This window comes from Chenopodium quinoa, unplaced genomic scaffold (assembly GCF_001683475.1).
Source record: "Chenopodium quinoa cultivar QQ74 unplaced genomic scaffold, ASM168347v1, whole genome shotgun sequence".
In the NCBI taxonomy this organism is placed as follows: domain Eukaryota; kingdom Viridiplantae; phylum Streptophyta; class Magnoliopsida; order Caryophyllales; family Amaranthaceae; genus Chenopodium; species Chenopodium quinoa.
Window position 1 is genome coordinate 16215 of NW_018744601.1, and position 21974 is coordinate 38188.

At 36.0% G+C, this 21974-nt stretch overlaps 2 protein-coding genes across 2 annotated transcripts; both read left to right on the forward strand.

The window, feature by feature from the left end:
• The first annotated feature begins 36 nt into the window (after window positions 1-36).
• Window positions 37-17956, forward strand: LOC110699910. The gene is made up of 2 exons (XM_021877408.1): window positions 37-1195; window positions 17757-17956. The coding sequence occupies exons 1-2, from the start codon at window positions 336-338 to the stop codon at window positions 17782-17784; spliced, it is 888 nt and encodes a 295-aa protein (XP_021733100.1). The 5' UTR covers window positions 37-335; the 3' UTR covers window positions 17785-17956.
• Window positions 17957-19892: 1936 nt separating this feature from the next.
• On the forward strand, window positions 19893-20865 carry LOC110699911. The gene is made up of 2 exons (XM_021877409.1): window positions 19893-20348; window positions 20499-20865. Exons 1-2 carry the CDS (start codon window positions 20195-20197, stop codon window positions 20837-20839), a joined length of 495 nt encoding a protein of 164 aa, XP_021733101.1. The 5' UTR covers window positions 19893-20194; the 3' UTR covers window positions 20840-20865.
• Window positions 20866-21974: the final 1109 nt, after the last annotated feature.

Genomic DNA, 21974 nt, shown 5'->3' on the forward strand with positions numbered 1-21974 from the left:
TTCAAGCAAACTCTTATTAACAATGTGCGAACCTCTAATTATATATGTTTGCTTACTTAATTGTCTTCATTGATGTTAATTGTCTCTTTGAACTTTTATAAATAGTGTGGTCACATTTATACTCGTGAAAATATTTGTTTACCTATATTCCCTAATTAATGTTAATGGTCCATAACTAAATTTGTGGTTATGACTTTATAAGGATGGTTTTTGAAAATTAATTTATCATTAAGACTGAGATAGACATCCTGTCATCCCGATGATTACCATAAAAAAATTAACTGCTTGAGCTTCTTTATCATACTTGACCACAATATGCAGTCTCGAGGTCTACAATGAAGCGAAGATTGAAAGAATTGAAGCTGTTGTGGCCATCAAGCAAAAAAGGAAAGCAACATCTTGATGATGCAAAGAAGAGGAAACATAATAGTAAAGCACCATTTGGTAGTGATTCCACACAGCAGAATTTGGTGATTCCTACTAATTCAACAGCTCAAGCGAAAATTGTTGGGGGCCGTATAATAGGAGCAAACCAGCTTACGTTGCCAAATCATGTATCATCCAACTCTGATGTTGTTGGCAACTTGGCCCCGGACACAATAGTGGAAAACGTTAGAGGGAACTTAATGGATACTCAAGGCAATATGGATTGTCAGCATGGCGAAGAGCATTATCTGGATGGTGCAAATGACCAAGGGCATTTGGAGGGCGCTCTTCATTCAACTGAATGTAATCGCGCTGCGACACTAGAAGAAACTTTCGATCCAATGGTAATTGAAAGCCATATGGATACCCATCAACAAGCTCAAGGGCATTTGGAGGGTGCTCTTCATTCAACTGAAAGTAATCGCGCTGCAACACTAGAAGAAACTTTCGACCCAATGGTAATTGGAAGCCATATGGATATCCAGCAACAAGTCCAAGGGCATCTAGAAGGCGCTCTTCATACAACTGAAAGTTCAGGCACTATTGTTGTAAAAGCCACTTACAAGGAGCATTCAGTGAGAATTGTATTCTCTTTGACTTTACCGATTAATCAACTAATTGAAGAAACAGGCATGAAGTTCCAACTTGCTTTGAACAAATATAGATTGTTTTATCAAGATGAAGATAAAGCGTGGATGATGCTGACTAGTGTGGAAGATTTGAAGTATGCTTCGAATGTTGCTGAATCATTGGGAACCAAGTTTGTTAGATTGTCTGTTATTGACTATGTTGTTTAATACTGTAAAACTATTGCTTATAGTTGACATATTTTGACTCATGTAATTAAATGTTGTTACTCCGTGTTACTTTTTCCCTTCTTAAAAGTAGGAATAGTAATGTGAGGATTAATAAGAGAGAAGTAAAAGGAGGGAAGAAAATAAGATTTCCATTATTTTCTAAAGGAAAATATTTTCCACCGTATGTATTTAGAGAGTGATGAAATGGGAGATATCATAAAAGTATAAATCTTATGAATATAGAGAGATAAAATAAATATTACGAAGTACAAGCTTAGAGAATCAGAGTGTAGAGGAAAATGAGTCTTGTTATTCTCACACAAAGATGTTAATTATGGGTCAGGTCATTTCTGGTTGTTTTGTGTTTTGAGTCTGTAGGGTTAAGATCGGGTTGCGTCACTTTGGGTTTCGGGTCGCTTTGGGTATCGAGTTAATTTGGGTATAAGATCAATTTCGGGTTAACATTTTTGGGTTAATTTCGGGTCATGGATCGGGTTAGGATTGCCGGGTCAATGTCGGGTGAATGGGTAATTATTTAGTGAGGTCCAAGTTTTTTTTATTTTTTTTTTATTTTTCAAGGTTCAGGTTCAATACACAACTAGTTTTTATTTCATTATTTTTTTTTTTTAAGAAAATAAGGTTCAGGTTCAATATACTTCGTACAACTTAGTGAACTAGGGTTGATTGTGGGGTCCAGAATAGCTGTGCTGCATTATTAATCTGATAATCTCTATGGGTTGTTCATCAATCCCTATCCACCTCACTTTTTTTTTTTTTTTTTTTTTTTTGGGGGGGGGGGGGGGCGGTGGGAAGAAATAGGAGAATAATGTAGGTTCAGGCTCAAAGTTTTTATAAATTGGTAGCTGCTTCTCAATTCTCATATACTAGTACAGTACGTATTCAATATTTCATTCAAATCCTGAAAGTTAGAGTATCCCTGCTATACAAAGTGACTCTTGCAACTATGGAAAGTGAACAAGGAAATTATGAGCATGAGCAGAACCAAACCCTTCAAAATGACATCAAGGGTTACAAAAGAAAAGAAATTTCACTAGAGACGCTTCAATCATTTTGGTCCAAAAAATATGACATTCCAAGAAGCTGCAGAACAAGTTGGAGGTATGTTACTTTATGATTAAAAATTTTGGTCCTAGAACAAATTTATGTTATGTGCTTTTAATTCCATGAATTTGTTCAGCAAATTGTAGTTAAATAAAAATAGTTTATGTTTTGATTCTTGGTCTTTCTTAAATGACCACAATTTGCAGTCTCGAGGTGTACAATGAAGCGAAGATTGACAGAATTGAAGCTGGTGTGGCCATCAAGCAAAAAAGGAAGCAACATCTTGATGATGATGCAAAGAAGAGGAAACACGATAGTAAAGCACCATTTGGAAGTGATTCCACAACACATCAGAATTTGGTGAATCCTTCTAATTCAACTGCTCACGCGGATATTGTGGGGAAGGGTATAACTGGATGCGACCGGCATATGTTGCCAAATCATGTATCATCCAACTCCAACGCTGTTGGCAACTTGACCATGGACACAAGAGTGGAAAACGTTAGGGAGAACTTAATGGATAATCAACGTTCTGAAGAGCATTAGAATGGATGATGCTGACTAGTGGAAGATTTGAAGTATGCTTCGAATGTTGCAATCATTAGAAACCAAGTTTGCTAGATTGTCTGTTATTGACTATGTTCTTTAATAATACTAGTGCTTATACTGGCTTAAGTCAGTTAACATTTGTGCTCTGGACTAGCAAAGAGTATGACTATGGGCCGTTTATTTAGGCCCCGGTTGATTGTTTTCAATAAAACATTAGTTTTCATGAACATATAGTTTCTAGGAAAACCACAACTATAAATTAGTTCTCCTGATTAAATAATTTCCTGCTGAAATATTTTTCTTTCGAAAATTCTAAACCTGGGCATCGTGCCGGGCCGGGCCGCCGCGGGCACGTGCTCCGGCGTGCCGTGCCGATCGTGCCGCCGTGCCCAGGAAGTCGTGTCGTGCCGTGCTGGCCATTCTCACAGGCCAACCCACGGCCTGGCACGGCCCTCATGCCTGGCGGGCTCGTGCCGTGCCGGCCACGTGCCAGCCTGGCGGGCCGGCAGCGGGCTGGCAGTTTCCAACCTTTTTTTTTTTTTATTTTTTTTTTTAAAAAAAGTGACAACATTATAACTTATATTATAATGTATATAAGTTATAAAATTATAATTATAATTATAATTTTTATAAGTTATAAGGTTATAAGTTTTATAATTATAAGTTGAATATTTATGTTTTATAATTTTATATATTCAATATTTATATTTATATATTTACTCTATACTATTACTTTAAAATTTAATGTTTATGATTTATTAAATATAATTTTGTATTAGTAATTGGTATAATTTTATTTTTTTTAATACGAATTTACAAATTATAACAAAACGGGGAAAAAAGGCAAATTGGGCTTGGATGTGAATAATGCGTACTTCATATTATTATTACTTGAGTTGAGAAAATTGTACAATGATAAAAATCGTACAATGATGGTATTAAACAAAAATTGGAAAATGATAATATTGATAATGATTAAAATCGTACAATATACAAAAATTGTTTATTCTTCTTCTTGCTCGTCTTCGTCGTCGGCTTCGGCTTCGGCTTCATCGGCTAGTTGGATAGATTGGGAACTAGCTGAACCCGAACGGTCGGAAGCGGAGGTTCCTTCATCGTTGTCGTTGTCCTCGTAAGAACGGTCTTGTGAGCGATTTTCCGCATCCAACCAATCTTTGAAACACACGCACATTTCTAGTATTTCGGGTTTTAGACTTGTTATTTTATCGTCCAGAACCCTTCCGGATGCGCTGAAAGCTCATTCGGAGGCAACAGAGGAGACTTGGATACCAAGAATGTCTCGTGCCATTGCCGCCAAAGTTGGATGCTTCGTGCTTTGTTGTTTCCACCATGCAAGGAGGTCGAGGCTGTTAATCTCATCGTCGTCCATGCCTTTGGTGAAGTCATAACTCAGGTACATCTGCAACTCCGAGACGTCGCTTTGCGTTCTCCTGATTGATGAATCACCTGAAAACCTTGAAATTAAGTTAGTAGCCTGTGAAAATAAATGTTTGGCCTTCTTACTTACGTTTTTGGATGGTTGGGAAGGCCCTGAGCGAGGAGCGGTGCCATATTTGCTTTCATAGACTCCATATAAAGCAAAAAACTGATCCTTCACAATACTCTTATACGTTTCTACATCATCGTCAAGATTCAGGCATTGAAAATAAATGTCAACTAACATAAATGTGTTTTCATACTTTTGCCTAGGATCTAATATGGAAGCAAAAATATAAATCAAAGGAATTTCACTATAATATTTACGCCACTTTGTTTCCATTGCTGGAAGATACTGATCATAATCACTTTGGTTGCGATGATCAGCGAAAAGTTGGGCGAGTAAACATGCATTAGAAAGAAAGTTTTGAGCACAAGGACTGTAAACAGAAGAAAAACAATACGTCATGTTATATAATAACTGTAAAAATTGCATATATCTTTCACAGTTATACCAATCATCATCATATAAAGCATTTTGTGGAAATTTTTGGTTGTAAAATATTGTTAACGGGCCCTTGTACTCAATTGTCTTAGTTAACATGTCATAGGTGGAATTCCACCTAGTTGGGCAATCGGTTTTGATTTTTATTGCCCTTATCTTTTGCTGTCTTAGAAAAGTCTTCCATTCTTGGTACCTCATGTTTGAGCTATTAATAGACATAATAGCATCTCTGATTTTGTTGTAGTATGGGCCAATTGCCCGAACTCCATCCTGTACACATAAGTTAAGTACATGGCAAACACATCTAGTATGAAGAGCATCACCGTCTAATATTACATCGGTTAAGTTTTGTTTGACAAGATTAGCTGTGTATGTCATAGAGGTTGCATTGTCAAAAGTCATAGACATCATTTTATCTCGAAGGTTGTATTCGTCTATTGCTTGCATTAAATGGTGAGCAATGTTAATGCCGGTGTGTGGGTATTCCAGCATTTTGAAATGTATTATTCTTTTTTGTAACAACCATTGATCATCTACCCAATGGCAAGTCACACATAAATAGTGATATTTATAACCATTATCCCAAGAATCGGCTGTCAAAGACACTCTACAGTTAAGGTTACTCAATTCGGCTTGTAACCGCAATTTGTACTCTAGGTAGTTTTTCATGGCGGCGGAACGAACGGTTTTCCTAGATATTCTTTTATGTTGGGGTTGTAGTGCTTTGTTAATGTAGGTGTTAAATGGGTCACTTTCCGAGAAAAGAAAAGGTTGTTCGGCGTGTACTATCATTTTCCCTAGTTCATCCCTATCCCTCTCATAGTTGTAGGTGAAGCCGTGTGGATGGTATTGGGAAATTTTTGGTTGGGTCGGATCAATAGCTGGTTTTGCACAAGCTTTCATGTGTCTAGTTAGGTGTCCCGTCCCGGATTTGGATAGTGCCGTGAATACACCATTACATGTTTTACATTTTGCATATGTTTGGTTGGGTTTATTTAGGACGAAATGACGCCATAACCTCACTCCTTCGGTTTTTTCAAAAGTACCATCTCACTTTCGCTGAACCATTCATGATGTGTGTTTGGGTTAGTAGTAACAGAAGGGGTAGAACCGGAGGGAATTTGGGTACTTTCTTGGCTACTTTGGCTAGAATAATAGTTTTGTTGATCACCAAAATAATTAGGCGGGAATTGACCGAATTGTGGGAATTGTTGTGGATTTTGAAATTGGTTTGATGGTGAAAATTGGTTTGGTGGTGGTGGTGGAAATCCCGACATATAATAGGGTTGAAAACCGGAACTACCATCGTGCCTAAATGGCTCATAGCCCGGGGGGGAGTAACCGGGGTCATTGGTTGGACTCGGAATTTGGGGGCTCGTTGTATTAGGTGGTTCTCTAGAGCTACTACTACGGCCAAGTCGGCCTTTCCCCCCCCCCTAGATGATGATGGGTTGTTCGATGCCATAATTAACAATTAGATTTTTAATAAAACTGATTAACAATAATAATAATTAATAACAACAATTTTAACAATAAAAATAACAATAATAATAACTAATAACAACAATTATAACAATAACAATAACAACAATAAAAAAATAATAACAATAATTGTAACAATAATAATAACTAATAACAACAATTATAACAATTATAATAACAATTAACAACAATAATAATTAAACAAGATTATTCTAATAATAACAATAAAAAAATAATAAATTAATGATTAGTTTAGATCTTACAACGTGCTTCAATGCTCCACTAATTACGATTACGAACTTTTTAATTTTTTTCCGATATTAGGAAAATAATTAGAGAATAATTAGAGAATTTTAGAAAAAAGGATTATTAGAGAATATAAGAGATTAAGAGATAAGAAGAAGAGATTGTGATTTTGTGATTTGGAAATGAAATGGAGGTGGGTATTTATAGAATTTTTGGGGAGCTAGATGGCCAAAAAACTAGCCGTTTTTTTGGCTAATTATGTGCAAAAAACGGTAATATTACCGTTATAAACAAGGTGGGCACGCGGGCCGTGCTGGGCCGGCACGAATGCCGTGCCTGGTCTTCGTGCCACGTGCCGGCCGACGTGTCAGCACGGCGGGCCAGCACGCCGGGCCCTGGCCGTGCTCGTGCCGGGCCGGGCCTGCAATTCCAGAACACTGTCCGTGGCACGAATCTCGACTGGCGTGCCGGGTCGGGCTGGGGATCGGGCGTGCCGGGCTGCGACGAACGGCGGGCCGTGCCGGGCGGCACGCGGGCATCCGGCCTGTTCCCAGCTTTAGAAAATTCTATACATAGCCTAAGGGCTACATATAAGGAGCTAAAATAGAAAAACAAATGAAAATGTACATTAATTATACTTGTTTGCGCGTCATTTTGTCATACATTCCTAGATTAAGGGTCTGTTCTGATTTACTGAACTGAGCAGAACTGAACTGAACTGAATTGTTTATGAGAGAAGAAAATTAGGAATTGAACTGATATAACAGTCATCGTGATTCAGAAAACGAGCAGAGTCAGATCCTCAAAATAATAACGTGAAGGGTAAGAAAGGAAAAGAAATTACTTTAGAGACACTACAACCATTCTGGTCCAAAACATGACACTGGAAGATGCTGCAAATAAAATTGGAAGTATGTTTGCATTTTGTTTATAATAGACTTTTTAATATCTGAGACCATGCATTTACATACAAATTCCAAATATATACTCTTGCTAAAATTGTGTAGTGTGCACTCATTGATGAATATTAAGTTAGTTGCTGTCAAAACTATTATATCATTTTTAATCAGTAAATCAGGCACTGATATATCAAAAGGAATAATAATGCTGTAGGCAACGTGGAACTGTAATAATAAAGAGCTTTTTCCTAGAGTAAATCATAAAAACAATAAGTGATGATTTATCATATGCATAGTACAATAATATATATATGGGCATACACTTAGTAAATTTTAGATGTTCAGAATAGAGTTTCGGTTTGATGAAACTTGCATTGTATCATCTGTTTTTTATATTTGTTAAGTTTGCTGGAAAACTTCAGTAAAATTCCATAGTGTATGGAGAAGAATGCAGGGACTTGTATTCTTTGAATGTACAGAAGAATGGAGATTAATACAGGTATTTCTATGTACAGCAAAATACCCTGGATTTCAGGAAAGTTATAAAAACTGCAGACTGTTACAACACTTACATTCTGTTAAAGTGACTGCTGTAAGTTCGTTGCGTGCTCGGGCATAAGCTGCTTCTGGTAACTTCTATGAACCAAGAAGCTACCTCAAATCACCTGATACTTCAACAGAATTAAAAACTACATTTTCCATTTCTTAATAATTTACCTTTCTATTATTATTTGATGTTTTTAGAAACTGCCTACTTCTTACTCCTAGAGACTATTGCCACTCCTTTTTAAGAAAATGCTAATAATATGATTGAGAAGTTTTCGGTTTACAAAATTTATTGTCATTAGCATATTTTAAAAGACAAAGTAATAGAATCTTGGAGAGTGAGATCTGCATCCTGATGATTTCTTAGAAAACTGCTCGAGTTTCTTTGGTAATCAGTAGATTTTTAGCTCGCGTATGTGCTTTGATGCCATTAACACTTCCATTAGTGTAACATTATTGTAAATGCTATTACATACGTAGTACTTCTCATTATGTACTTGTGTCTTCTATTTTCTCCTTTATCTAATTTATGATGTTGTTGTCAAATATAAATGGTTTATGTTTTGATTCATTGTCTTGCTTATATGATTCGTCGTACTTGTCCACAATTTGTAGTCTCAAGGTCTACAATGAAGCGAAGATTGAATGCTTTGAAACTCAAGTGGCAATCAAGCAGAAAAGGGAAGCAGCATCAGAATGTAAAGAAGAGGAAACAGAATAATAAAGAACAGTTGGAAATGATTCATCGCAGCAGAACTTGGCGAATAATCCTGCTAATTCAGCATCTCACACGGAAACTGTAGGGGAGTGTATAATGGGAGCAGACCAGCTTACTTTGCCAAATCATGTATCATCCACCCCCGACACTGTTAGCAACTTGACCTTGGACACAATGGAAACCTCAGAGAGAACTTAATGGAAACTCTAGGCGATATAGATCATTTTCAATGCGCCCACGAGCATTTGGATGGTGCAAATGAGTGTACATAGTCAGATGCTTTGCAACAAAATGAAAATAACTCAAGCAACTTTACAGTGAAGGCCACTTATAAAGATGATGTAGTTAGATTTGATTTCTCATTGAGTTACAGTATTGACCAGCTCAAGGAAGAGTTGGCCAACCAGCTAGAACTCGAGGTTAACACATTCAAAATAAAGTATCAAGATGAGAGAAACATCGGTACTAGTGACCCGCATCTCTAACTTAGAGCATGCCTTAAATCTTTCAAGATCATCTAATGATAGCAGTGTTGTTAGATTGTTCTGAAAACATGATATCTTTATTATATTAGAACATTTGTAAACAACATGAAAAAAGTGTGTGTGTGTGTGCGCGCATGCTCGAACATGAGAAAGAAGGATAGGTTTTATGGTACCATGACAACATCTCTAGCAGCCAGTGCAAGAATATCAGCACATGAAACAGTTCCAGGGCAGAACAATTCTAGCTCTCTTTTAGCCGTCTCTATTACTTCAAATCCTCCTAGAGATTTATTTGCAGGATCTGCTTTCTCAGTTCCATCCCCTTCTACTAGCACTGATGCATCACAATCCTGCAAGAACATAGCTATAATATAGCATTTAATTATCTAGCATCTATTAAATGGCTCTTCTTAGGAAGCTGCCGCCACTTTAGTATAATGTACAGATAGATGGATAGAGGGATGGATAGATACAAGAGACGGAAACTCACGTTGACGGAGCAGTCATGGAAGAGCAAGCGTAAAAGTTTCCGGACAGTCGGATCAGTAGAAGCAGCTCATCTTACAGCATCCCGGACTACAAACTCGACACCCGGGCACGACAATGCATATAATTCAAAGGAGAATCAATGAATAATAACAAGGAAACAATCCTAAAACAAGGATTAAAACCAAGAATGTTGTTTTTGAAGACAATTAGCTTCAACAGGTACATTAATCATTTTGTATACCATTCCAAGTCAATGTAGCATAATTATAAACTCTTACTCTCGTTATATATATAATTTTTGTATGTTTAGAACTGGATGCAATGTAACATGCAGCTTGTTTTATGTATTTATAGAAGGTGAGAAAGAAAGTTCAAAGAAAGCTTATTTATTGATTTAAAGTTGCATTTATTATGTTTTTGGAGTTGATAGGTAGGAAGCTGAAGAAAGAGGGCTGTAAATTTAATGGAGACACTGACAATTTAGAGGGCTGATGAATAAAACAGAGCTGGCAGAGGGAATTAATGGTGGGTTTTCATACAATGCTTTTACAGGTTGTGTAAGTAGTGAGTTACTACTGTGATGTCCAACTACCCTAACCAAATTACTGTATGTATACATGTTTATTATGATAGGTAGAATTTGCATGATTTTTGGGTTACTTGATGTTGAAGTTCATGGTTTTTGTTTGGTTTAAGTTTTTGCTGCTTTCATCTTCTGGATCAGGGTATTATAGTCTTAAATCATCTAATCTTTACTAAGAGCATATATATTGGTGAGGATGGTTTTGTCCTCTCAAACATTCTCTCTCCTTACCCTATTTTGACACCTCATACTCTCTTTCATCCACCTTATTTCCCACTATCTCTTTCCTCTCTTCCATCCTCTTCCATTTATTTTTCCCACATCAAAGGTATCCTCTTGATATATTTTATACTATAAATATGGCCCACCTTCAAATTTTTTCTTTGTAAAAGATTATTTTTTATTGATTTCTATAATGATAAGGTCTAATAATGATAATAATAATAATAATTAGGATTCGATAATTAGCATACATAATAAAAATTACCTTACCTATATATATTTTGATACAGTAACACATCAAATTAGGAATAAAAACACTAATTGATACACTAAAGTACAACAAATACAAGAAATTAAAGACAATAACTAATTATCCTCTTTTTTCCTTACCGATTACTAGTATGCTCAAATCTTGCCCATAAATATTCTGCCAAATTCATATTTCTTCCATAACTATGATTATTTTCATCCATTACAAAAGAAAATTATAAAAAGAGAGGAAAGAGAGGAAGGAGTGAAAAAGATGCAAAATTGAAGTGTATAAAAGATGGCCAAAATTAGGTTCATTTTATAGAGAAAAATAAAAATACAACCGTTGGTAAAATTAGTTTTTAAAAATATGTTACGTTTGTGATTAATTACCGTTATAATTTTTTTGAGTTTATAAAATTATGTAACAAATAAACAAATAAAAGTTGACACTTCATCCTCTTGGCACAAAGGACAAGGTAATCCTCTTCTCCTTGAGGATCCTCTACATTACCAACATCAAAGAGGACTACTCCAAATCAGCAAAAAAACCCACACAAGAGGACATATATCCTCTCCAATAATCTTGCTCTAAAGAGACAGTTATACTATGGATTTGCTGAAAATTGTGCCGGAATAATATTGACTCATTGACTTACATTTATTATTTGTAGGATAGTGAATATAATGATATAACTCCGTTTCTTTGAGCTGTTTTTGTTTGGAATGTTGTAATGAAGAGGGAAACTAAATACGTGTGAGATATTCTTAAATTAGTTTCGACGTGTGATTCAAATTTATAGATGTTTAGATATTTGTAGCCTAGTGGCGGAATTGGCCTTGTGCCTGGTGGGTCAAATGAGTCACCAAGGCCCAAAAAAAAATTCTAATTTTTTTTCTTAAAAAAAAAAAATATTCGAAGATTTACACTCCGAGCTAGACGAATTATTGATACACTCCATTGCTTAAGGTAATTTCTGTTTTCTAGCAAATGTCTGTAATTTGATTGAATATTTACTATGGCTTATCACTTGATTGTGAAATTCTAGTATTTGATGATGATAATAACGATGATGTTAGGAACAAAGTTCAGTCTTTTCTTGAAAAGTTTGCCTCTCACTTCAATTCATCATCCTCTTGTTTCTTTTTCTCCTTTACCCATCTTTTCTTTCTCAACCCAACATCAATTTTGTTCATCAGGTCTTCTATTGTCTTCAATTTAACTTTTTGATTGTTAATTTTGATCTGGGTACTTGTAATTTGTTCTAATTGAATTGCGTATGTGTAAAATTTCATGATTTAATTTTTTAATGTTATTTTTAATGTTTATTTGGTTGTAGAACGAAGAAAGCTAAGATTGCAGGTGAGAAATTGTGTTCCTGCCCTGCTCCTGCTCTTCCTCTTCGCTTCATCTTCACCAAATCACCAGACGGCCAGATCAGCAGACCTCCGCACTGCTTCCAGTGCTGGTCACCTCCTCCTGCTCTTCCTCTTCTTCATCTTCGCTCACTGCTGCTGCTGCACACAGGCGGCTCGCCGGCTCCACTGCCTCACACATTGATGGTGTTGTTTGCTCTTGATTGGTATTTGGGTTGTCGGTGATCATCGAAAGCTTCCTCCTCTCTCTCCTATTCTCATTTTGCTAGTAAGTTGATTTCTAATTTTTAGTTTAAAATTCTAATCTTCAATTTAATTCAGTCTAATTAGTTAATTCTATTAATTATTTGATATAAGTTTAAGGGAAATTGGAGGTTGTCGAGACACAGTGATTGGATTCTTCTCTCTATTTCGTTGATTTTGTTAGTTTTTTGGTAAAAGTTTGAAACTTTAGTTGATTTTGTTGTTGTTTGTTTGTAAAACTTTGAACTTTTGTTAATGTTGTTGGGTTTTTGTCTTTTTGATGAAATTTGAACCTTTTTGACCATGTGATTATGTGAATTGTGGTCAGTGTTTATTTAGGGTGTTTATTAGCTTGTCAATTTTAGTCTTGTCAATTTTAAGCTTGTTAATTATTAGTTAGTATTGTAATCTTGTCAATTTTCTATTTGGATGATCTTGGTAAGAAATTTTTTTTTTTACATATTTGGTTATCGATTGTGACTCACCAGTCGGAAGTTCCTGGGTCCGGAAGTTCCTGGGTCCGCCAAGGGTTGTCAATAGGGCGGGGTGGGGCGGATTTTAGTCTTCCTAATCCTCATCTCAATCTAAAATTTTCATATCCATCCTCATCCATCATCCCGCGAGGGTCTAAAATTCATCCCCATCCCGCCCACTTGAATAATCACCCACCTAATCCCCACTAAGATCTGCTAATCCCGCCTCCAAATACACAATCCTTCATAATTAATAAAGATTGCAAAAAGAAAAAATTATTATTAATATTACACATTCTATTGTTTATAATATAAGTGTATTACAAAGTATTATATTTACTATTTTATTTTACATAATTTTTTTTTATAAAATAGTATAAAAGTATATAATTTTTGTTTTTTAAAAATATATGGATGTGGGGATGGGGCGGGGTAGAAGTGGGGTGGGTGGAGATGGAGCGGGTACGAAGTGGGGTGGGTGGGGATGGAGCGGGTACGAAGTGGGACGGGTGGGGCGGATAAACTAAAATCCACCCCGCTCATCACCCATGGCGGGTATGGTTTTTATCTCCATCCCCGCCCATCACCCGCCAAACAAGATTCATCCCGCGCCAACGCAGCTCTCTTATTTGACCGCCCAACGCGGGTCTCTTATTTGACCCGCCCCACTGACATCCCTAGATATGTGCTTTATAAGTGGGTAAAAGACACTTGTAATTTGAAAAAACAAAAAAAAAAAAAAAAAAAAAAAGGTAGAGAAACAGAGTGTAATTGGATAGAGTTGACATATTTTGACTCATATAGTATAAGCTACTCCGTATAAAATTAAATGCTTGTTGTTACTTTTATTTTTCTTAAATAAATAAATAAATATCTGGACTAATAGATTTAGAATACTTTTTTTTATTTTTAACTAGTAGATATACAAACCAACAGAGTTGTTTTTTTTTTTTTTTAAGGAACATACCAACATAGTATGACTATGGGCCGTTACTGTTAACTTAGTGAAGTATAACTTGAGGTTCAGGTTCAATGCATAATAATTCATTTGAGGCTCAGGTTCAAGGCATAATTACTTAAGTGGGGTCCAGAAAAGCTGTGATGCATTTATAAATCTATGTGGTCATTAGTTCTTCTTATTAACCACAACTAATTATTTGCGGTTGAGGTTCACGTTGAAGTTGATAGTTGTGATAATTTCTTGATGGAATCTTAAAGCTGCAACTACTGAGTAGTATTTATCTTCTCTCTTTGTTCCTTTATTTCCCAGTTTATATTTCTGTAGTTTGAAATTAAAATTAAAAGAGGTGGTTTTTGGTGTTCTTGTTGAAGCTAAGGAAATGATAACTTGCGGAGAAGTAGATTCTAAAGGTCACTTGGAATTGAGGGAGGATCCAGAGGCATGGATTAAAAATAACCCTCCTTCTCGTCTAGCCTTGCGTTGTTATGAAAAGGAAGAGGTAGGAGAATCAATAGGTGAGCTCACACAGCTCATCCGCTGGAATTCTTGTACTGTGATTCCCTGAAATGTGTGTCTAACACCATCACTAGGCTTCACAAATTGGAGCACTTGCAATTTTATAAGTGTTATTGTTTGGAAGAATTGCCGGCAAATATAGGGCAGTTGGTGAGCCTTACTCATCTCAAGCTTGATTATTGCGAGAACATAAAGTTCCTTCCTGATAGCATTGTAAATCTATCCAATTTGACTTATTTAACTCTCTCTTCCTGTGATTCCCTTGTTGAATTGCCGGCAAATATAGGGCAGTTGGTGAGCCTTACCCATCTCAAACTTAAATATTGCAAGAACATAAAGTCACTTCCTTTGAGCATTGCAAATCTATCCAATTTGACATCTTTATCTCTCTTTTCTGTGAGTCCCTGGTTGAATTGCCGGCAAATTTGGATGGGTTGGCCCATTTATGTCTTCTTGATATTCAATCATCCAAAATCAAGTGTCTTCCTTGGAGCATCACGAAGCTACGCAAACTCGACATCTAATGTTGCCCGAACATTTCAGACTCGAAACGTTGCCATATGACTTGAATCATTCGGTCATCATTTCTGTTAAAGATAGGCATGTTCGCAAATCCTGGGAGGAACTTAAAACAGAGATAGGAGAATTGCCCATTCCTTTTGGTGGAGGTAAGTTTACATTGCAATGCTTTTACTTTTACAGTTTTACTCCAAATTTGTTTGTTCTAGTTGACGTGGTAGTTATACTATGTAATAATCAAGCTTATCTCTTCTCTCCCCCTCCTACAATGGCAGAAATAAGAAATGATGCAGCTCAAAAATCCCTCTATCATATCTCCTCCTGGTTATCTCCGATTGAAGGAGGATGATCCTTCGCAATGGATTATTAATAACAGAAATTTACTCATGTTGGTTTCGATTTTTTGGACTTGGAAAATGTTAAGGAGTTAACAGATTCCATAATGCAATTCAGTGAGCTCACCCACTCTATCTCTACTTCACTGATCATATTTGCCTCCCGGATAACTACTTTGTCACATTCACAAGGCTTACACGTCTCTCTCTCGACTCTTCTGATGTTGAAATTGATGAGTCCGTTATTCACAGCTTAAGCAAGCTATCCAATTTACAAACACTACATCTGCGATTATCCATTTATGATAGCTTGGAAAATTTTAATATGCCTGTCAGCCTCAAACATCTCTCTTTATCATCTTGCAATATGAGGCCACTTTATGATAGCTTGGAAAAGTTAACTAACTTAAGGAGTCTGGATCTCAATTCCTGTGATTATTGCGAGTCATTGCCACCATGTATGTATATTCACAAACTCAGGCTTGTGGATTGCTCTTTCGAGTCACTTGATCACTTCCTATTGGCCTACATCACTCTGGAAATTTTGTTTTTTCAAAGATTATAATGACCTGAGATGTATCTTTGAAAAATGTTGGAATAAATTAGTCAACCTGGAGACACTCTCCATTAATGTTCTAAAATGGAGTTCTTTCCTGAAGATATAGCAAGACTCACAACTTGCAAGAATTACAACTCAAAGACCTGTATCAGCCCTCGAAAACTACATCAAAATCTACATGAGTTAGTCAATTTGCATACTCTTGATATTAGCGTCACCAGAATCAAGACCTTCCTCCTAGTTTTGTGAAGCTGCGCAATCTACTACAACTTAATCCTCCCCAAGTGTTTTAACTTTGAAAGATTGCCAAGGAAATCTGAAGCAAGTGTCATCATCGATGACACAGAAGAAGCATACTACAAGAGCAACGCCTATGATGCTTCCTTTACCAAGCTCAGCCTCCGATGAAAGCGAAGATGAAGTAACTGTTGTTCCTAGAGGTAATTAAATGTTGCAGTAATTCATATGTCATAACTTGCATTTTTTTTATCATCATTGATGACACGGATGATGCATACTTCACACATATGAATAATCTCGTAATCAAAATGCCAACAGTAGAAATTCATGAAACTGTCCCTGATGAGCAGACATCAGCAGATCCTTTCAACAGTATAAGTATGGGCTCTATTGAGCACATAAAACAGCACAAGGTGGTATTGAGCAAGATAATGGTGAGAACAGTCATCATGATTTAGAAAATGGGCAGAAACAGGTCCCTCAACACAATAAGGTGGAGAGAAATAGTAGAATTGAAATATCTGAAGAGAAGCTACACAAATGTTGGTCCGAAAACCCGATGTCACTACAAGAAACTGCAGAAAAAATATTTGGAGGTATCATGATCGCATTTTGTTTGTATTAGAATTGTTAATTATCTGAGACTGCATTTACATACTCTTGCAAAATCTGTTTATTCATTGAAGTTTTAATTTCTATTGATGCCACTGATATTTCAAAAGGAATAATAATGCTGTATTCAATGCAAAACTTCATTGAGAACTTTTTCCTAGAGCAAAACTATTAAAACATTGAGTAATGTTGTGCCATGTGCGGAGTAACATAAATTTACATCATGGACACTACACAATTTTTTTTTTTTTTTTGGTTGATAAAATGGAAACTAAGCAAATTTAGATGTTCATGTGAAATTTTGATCCCTGCCTTTTAATAATTTCAAGCAAACTCTTATTTACAATGTGCGAACTCTAATTATATATGTTTGCTTACTTAATTTGTCTTCATTGATGTTAATTGTCTCTTTGAACTTTTATAAATAGTGTGGTCACATTTATACTCGTGAAAAATTTTTGTTTACCTATATTCCTAATTAATGTTAATTGGTCATAACTAAATTTGTGGTTATGACTTTATAAGGATGGTTTTTGAAAATTAATTTATCTTAAGACTGAGATAGACATCCTGTCATCCGATGATTTCCATAAAAAAATTAACTGCTTGAGCTTCTTTATCATACTTGACTTCAATTTGCAGTATCATACTTGGCTTTTCTAAATGATTAATCAAACTTGACTTCAATTTGCAGTATCGAGGTCTACATTGAAACGAACAATAAAAGAATTGGGTTGTCGAGAAGTGGCAAGAAAAGGAAGAAAACAACAGCTGATGCAAAGAAGAGGAAAACAAACAATACAGCACCATTTGAAAGTTATTGCTCACAACAGAATGTGGTGAACCTAGGTAGTTTCAGCAGCTCACACGGAAATGTGCAGTGTATAATGGGATCAGACCTGCATTTGGAAGAGCCTTTAATTGAAAGCCATATGGATATCCAGCAACAAGTCCAAGGCATCTGGAGGCGCTCTTCATACAACTGAAAGTTCAGGCACAATTGTTGTAAAAGCCACTTACAAGGAGCTTTCAGTGAGAATTGTTTCTCTTTGACTTTACCGATTAATCAACTAATTGAAGAAATAAGGCATTGAAGTTCCAACTTGAGTTGAACAAATATAGATTGCTTTATCAAGATGAAGATAAAGAGTGGATGATGCTGACTAGTGTGGAAGATTTGAAGTATGCTTCGAATGTTGCTGAATATTGGGAACCAAGTTTGTTAGATTGTCTGTTATTGACTATGTTGTTTAATAATGTGCTTCCATTTATTTGAGTGATTTAAGTGTAACACTCCAAAGTTGACCTAAGTATTGTAGAGATGTTTGTCTGTTATGAACAAAAAATTGTCGTGATGTAACTCAATAACTTTACTGCTCTACTGAATAATACCAGTACATGAATATTTTTATTTTTTGTGATGGAACAAGAACTTTGTGATAAATTTTTAGATGTTCATTATGTGAAATTTTGATCCCTGCCTTTTAAAAATTTCAAGCAAACTCTTATTAACAATGTGCGAACCTCTAATTATATATGTTTGCTTACTTAATTGTCTTCATTGATGTTAATTGTCTCTTTGAACTTTTATAAATAGTGTGGTCACATTTATACTCGTGAAAATATTTGTTTACCTATATTCCCTAATTAATGTTAATGGTCCATAACTAAATTTGTGGTTATGACTTTATAAGGATGGTTTTTGAAAATTAATTTATCATTAAGACTGAGATAGACATCCTGTCATCCCGATGATTACCATAAAAAATTAACTGCTTGAGCTTTTTATCATACTTGACCAATATGCAGTCTCGAGGTCTACAATGAAGCGAAGATTGAAAGAATTGAAGCTGTTTGTGCCATCAAGCAAAAAAGGAAAGCAACATCTTGATGATGCAAAGAAGAGGAAACATAATAGTAAAGCACCATTTGGTAGTGATTCCACACAGCAGAATTTGGTGATTCCTACTAATTCAACAGCTCAAGCGAAAATTGTTGGGGCCGTATAATAGGAGCAAACCAGCTTACGTTGCCAAATCATGTATCATCCAACTCTGATGTTGTTGGCAACTTGGCCCCGGACACAATAGTGGAAAACGTTAGAGGGAACTTAATGGATACTCAAGGCAATATGGATTGTCAGCATGGCGAAGAGCATTATCTGGATGGTGCAAATGACCAAGGGCATTTGGAGGGCGCTCTTCATTCAACTGAATGTAATCGCGCTGCGACACTAGAAGAAACTTTCGATCCAATGGTAATTGAAAGCCATATGGATACCCATCAACAAGCTCAAGGGCATTTGGAGGGTGCTCTTCATTCAACTGAAAGTAATCGCGCTGCAACACTAGAAGAAACTTTCGACCCAATGGTAATTGGAAGCCATATGGATATCCAGCAACAAGTCCAAGGGCATCTAGAAGGCGCTCTTCATACAACTGAAAGTTCAGGCACTATTGTTGTAAAAGCCACTTACAAGGAGCATTCAGTGAGAATTGTATTCTCTTTGACTTTACCGATTAATCAACTTTGAAGAAACAGGCATGAAGTTCCAACTTGCTTTGAACAAATATAGATTGTTTTATCAAGATGAAGATAAAGCGTGGATGATGCTGACTAGTGTGGAAGATTTGAAGTATGCTTCGAATGTTGCTGAATCATTGGGAACCAAGTTTGTTAGATTGTCTGTTATTGACTATGTTGTTTAATACTGTAAAACTATTGCTTATAGTTGACATATTTTGACTCATGTAATTAAATGTTGTTACTCCGTGTTACTTTTTCCCTTCTTAAAAGTAGGAATAGTAATGTGAGGATTAATAAGAGAGAAGTAAAAGGAGGGAAGAAAATAAGATTTCCATTATTTTCTAAAGGAAAATATTTTCCACCGTATGTATTTAGAGAGTGATGAAATGGGAGATATCATAAAAGTATAAATCTTATGAATATAGAGAGATAAAATAAATATTACGAAGTACAAGCTTAGAGAATCAGAGTGTAGAGGAAAATGAGTCTTGTTATTCTCACACAAAGATGTTAATTATGGGTCAGGTCATTTCTGGTTGTTTTGTGTTTTGAGTCTGTAGGGTTAAGATCGGGTTGCGTCACTTTGGGTTTCGGGTCGCTTTGGGTATCGAGTTAATTTGGGTATAAGATCAATTTCGGGTTAACATTTTTGGGTTAATTTCGGGTCATGGATCGGGTTAGGATTGCCGGGTCAATGTCGGGTGAATGGGTAATTATTTAGTGAGGTCCAAGTTTTTTTTATTTTTTTTTATTTTTCAAGGTTCAGGTTCAATACACAACTAGTTTTTATTTCATTATTTTTTTTTTTAAGAAAATAAGGTTCAGGTTCAAATATACTTCGTACAACTTAGTGAACTAGGGTTGATTGTGGGGTCCAGAATAGCTGTGCTGCATTATTAATCTGATAATCTCTATGGGTTGTTCATCAATCCCTATCCACCTCACTTTTTTTTTTTTTTTTTTTTTGGGGGGGGGGGGCGGTGGGAAGAAATAGGAGAATAATGTAGGTTCAGGCTCAAAGTTTTTATAAATTGGTAGCTGCTTCTCAATTCTCATATACTAGTACAGTACGTATTCAATATTTCATTCAAATCCTGAAAGTTAGAGTATCCCTGCTATACAAAGTGACTCTGCAACTATGGAAAGTGAACAAGGAAATTATGAGCATGAGCAGAACCAAACCCTTCAAAATGACATCAAGGGTTACAAAAGAAAAGAAATTTCACTAGAGACGCTTCAATCATTTTGGTCCAAAAATATGACATTCCAAGAAGCTGCAGAACAAGTTGGAGGTATGTTACTTTATGATTAAAAATTTTTGGTCCTAGAACAAATTTATGTTATGTGCTTTTAATTCCATGAATTTGTTCAGCAAATTGTAGTTAAATAAAAATAGTTTATGTTTTGATTCTTGGTCTTTCTTAAATGACCACAATTTGCAGTCTCGAGGTGTACAATGAAGCGAAGATTGACAGAATTGAAGCTGGTGTGGCCATCAAGCAAAAAAAGGAAGCAACATCTTGATGATGATGCAAAGAAGAGGAAACACGATAGTAAAGCACCATTTGGAAGTGATTCCACAACACATCAGAATTTGGTGAATCCTTCTAATTCAACTGCTCACGCGGATATTGTGGGGAAGGGTATAACTGGATGCGACCGGCATATGTTGCCAAATCATGTATCATCCAACTCCAACGCTGTTGGCAACTTGACCATGGACACAAGAGTGGAAAACGTTAGGGAGAACTTAATGGATAATCAACGTTCTGAAGAGCATTAGAATGGATGATGCTGACTAGTGGAAGATTTGAAGTATGCTTCGAATGTTGCAATCATTAGAAACCAAGTTTGCTAGATTGTCTGTTATTGACTATGTTCTTTAATAATACTAGTGCTTATACTGGCTTAAGTCAGTTAACATTTGTGCTCTGGACTAGCAAAGAGTATGACTATGGGCCGTTTATTTAGGCCCCGGTTGATTGTTTTCAATAAAACATTAGTTTTCATGAGCATATAGTTTCTAGGAAAACCACAACTATAAATTAGTTCTCCTGATTAAATAATTTCCTGCTGAAATATTTTTCTTTCGAAAATTCTAAACCTGGGCATCGTGCCGGGCCGGGCCGCCGCGGGCACGTGCTCCGGCGTGCCGTGCCGATCGTGCCGCCGTGCCCAGGAAGTCGTGTCGTGCCGTGCTGGCCATTCTCACAGGCCAACCCACGGCCTGGCACGGCCCTCATGCCTGGCGGCTCGTGCCGTGCCGGCCACGTGCCAGCCTGGCGGGCCGGCAGCGGGCTGGCAGTTTCCAACCTTTTTTTTTTTTTATTTTTTTTTTAAAAAAAGTGACAACATTATAACTTATATTATAATGTATATAAGTTATAAAATTATAATTATAATTATTTTTATAAGTTATAAGGTTATAAGTTTTTAATTATAAGTTGAATATTTATGTTTATAATTTATATATTCAATATTTTTATTTATATATTACTCTATACTATTACTTTAAAATTTAATGTTTATGATTTATTAAATATAATTTTGTATTAGTAATTGGTATAATTTTATTTTTTTTAATATGAATTTACAAATTATAACAAAACGGGGAAAAAAAGGCAAATTGGGCTTGGATGTGAATAATGCGTACTTCATATTATTATTACTTGAGTTGAGAAAATTGTACAATGATAAAAATCGTACAATGATGGTATTAAACAAAAATTGGAAAATGATAATATTGATAATGATTAAAATCGTACAATATACAAAAATTGTTTATTCTTCTTCTTGCTCGTCTTCGTCGTCGGCTTCGGCTTCGGCTTCATCGGCTAGTTGGATAGATTGGGAACTAGCTGAAACCGAACGGTCGGAAGCGGAGGTTCCTTCATCGTTGTCGTTGTCCTCGTAAGAAC

Bases quoted from the DNA above. Each gene is read 5' to 3' on its own strand.
- LOC110699911 (XM_021877409.1), top strand. From the start codon at position 20,195: ATGGAAAGTGAACAAGGAAATTATGAGCATGAGCAGAACCAAACCCTT. The intron at 20,349-20,498 runs GTATGTTACTTT...CACAATTTGCAG, and splicing joins AGCTGCAGAACAAGTTGGAG to TCTCGAGGTGTACAATGAAG.
- LOC110699910 (XM_021877408.1), top strand. From the start codon at position 336: ATGAAGCGAAGATTGAAAGAATTGAAGCTGTTGTGGCCATCAAGCAAA. The intron at 1,196-17,756 runs ATTGTCTGTTAT...CAAGTTTGTTAG, and splicing joins TTGGGAACCAAGTTTGTTAG to ATTGTCTGTTATTGACTATG.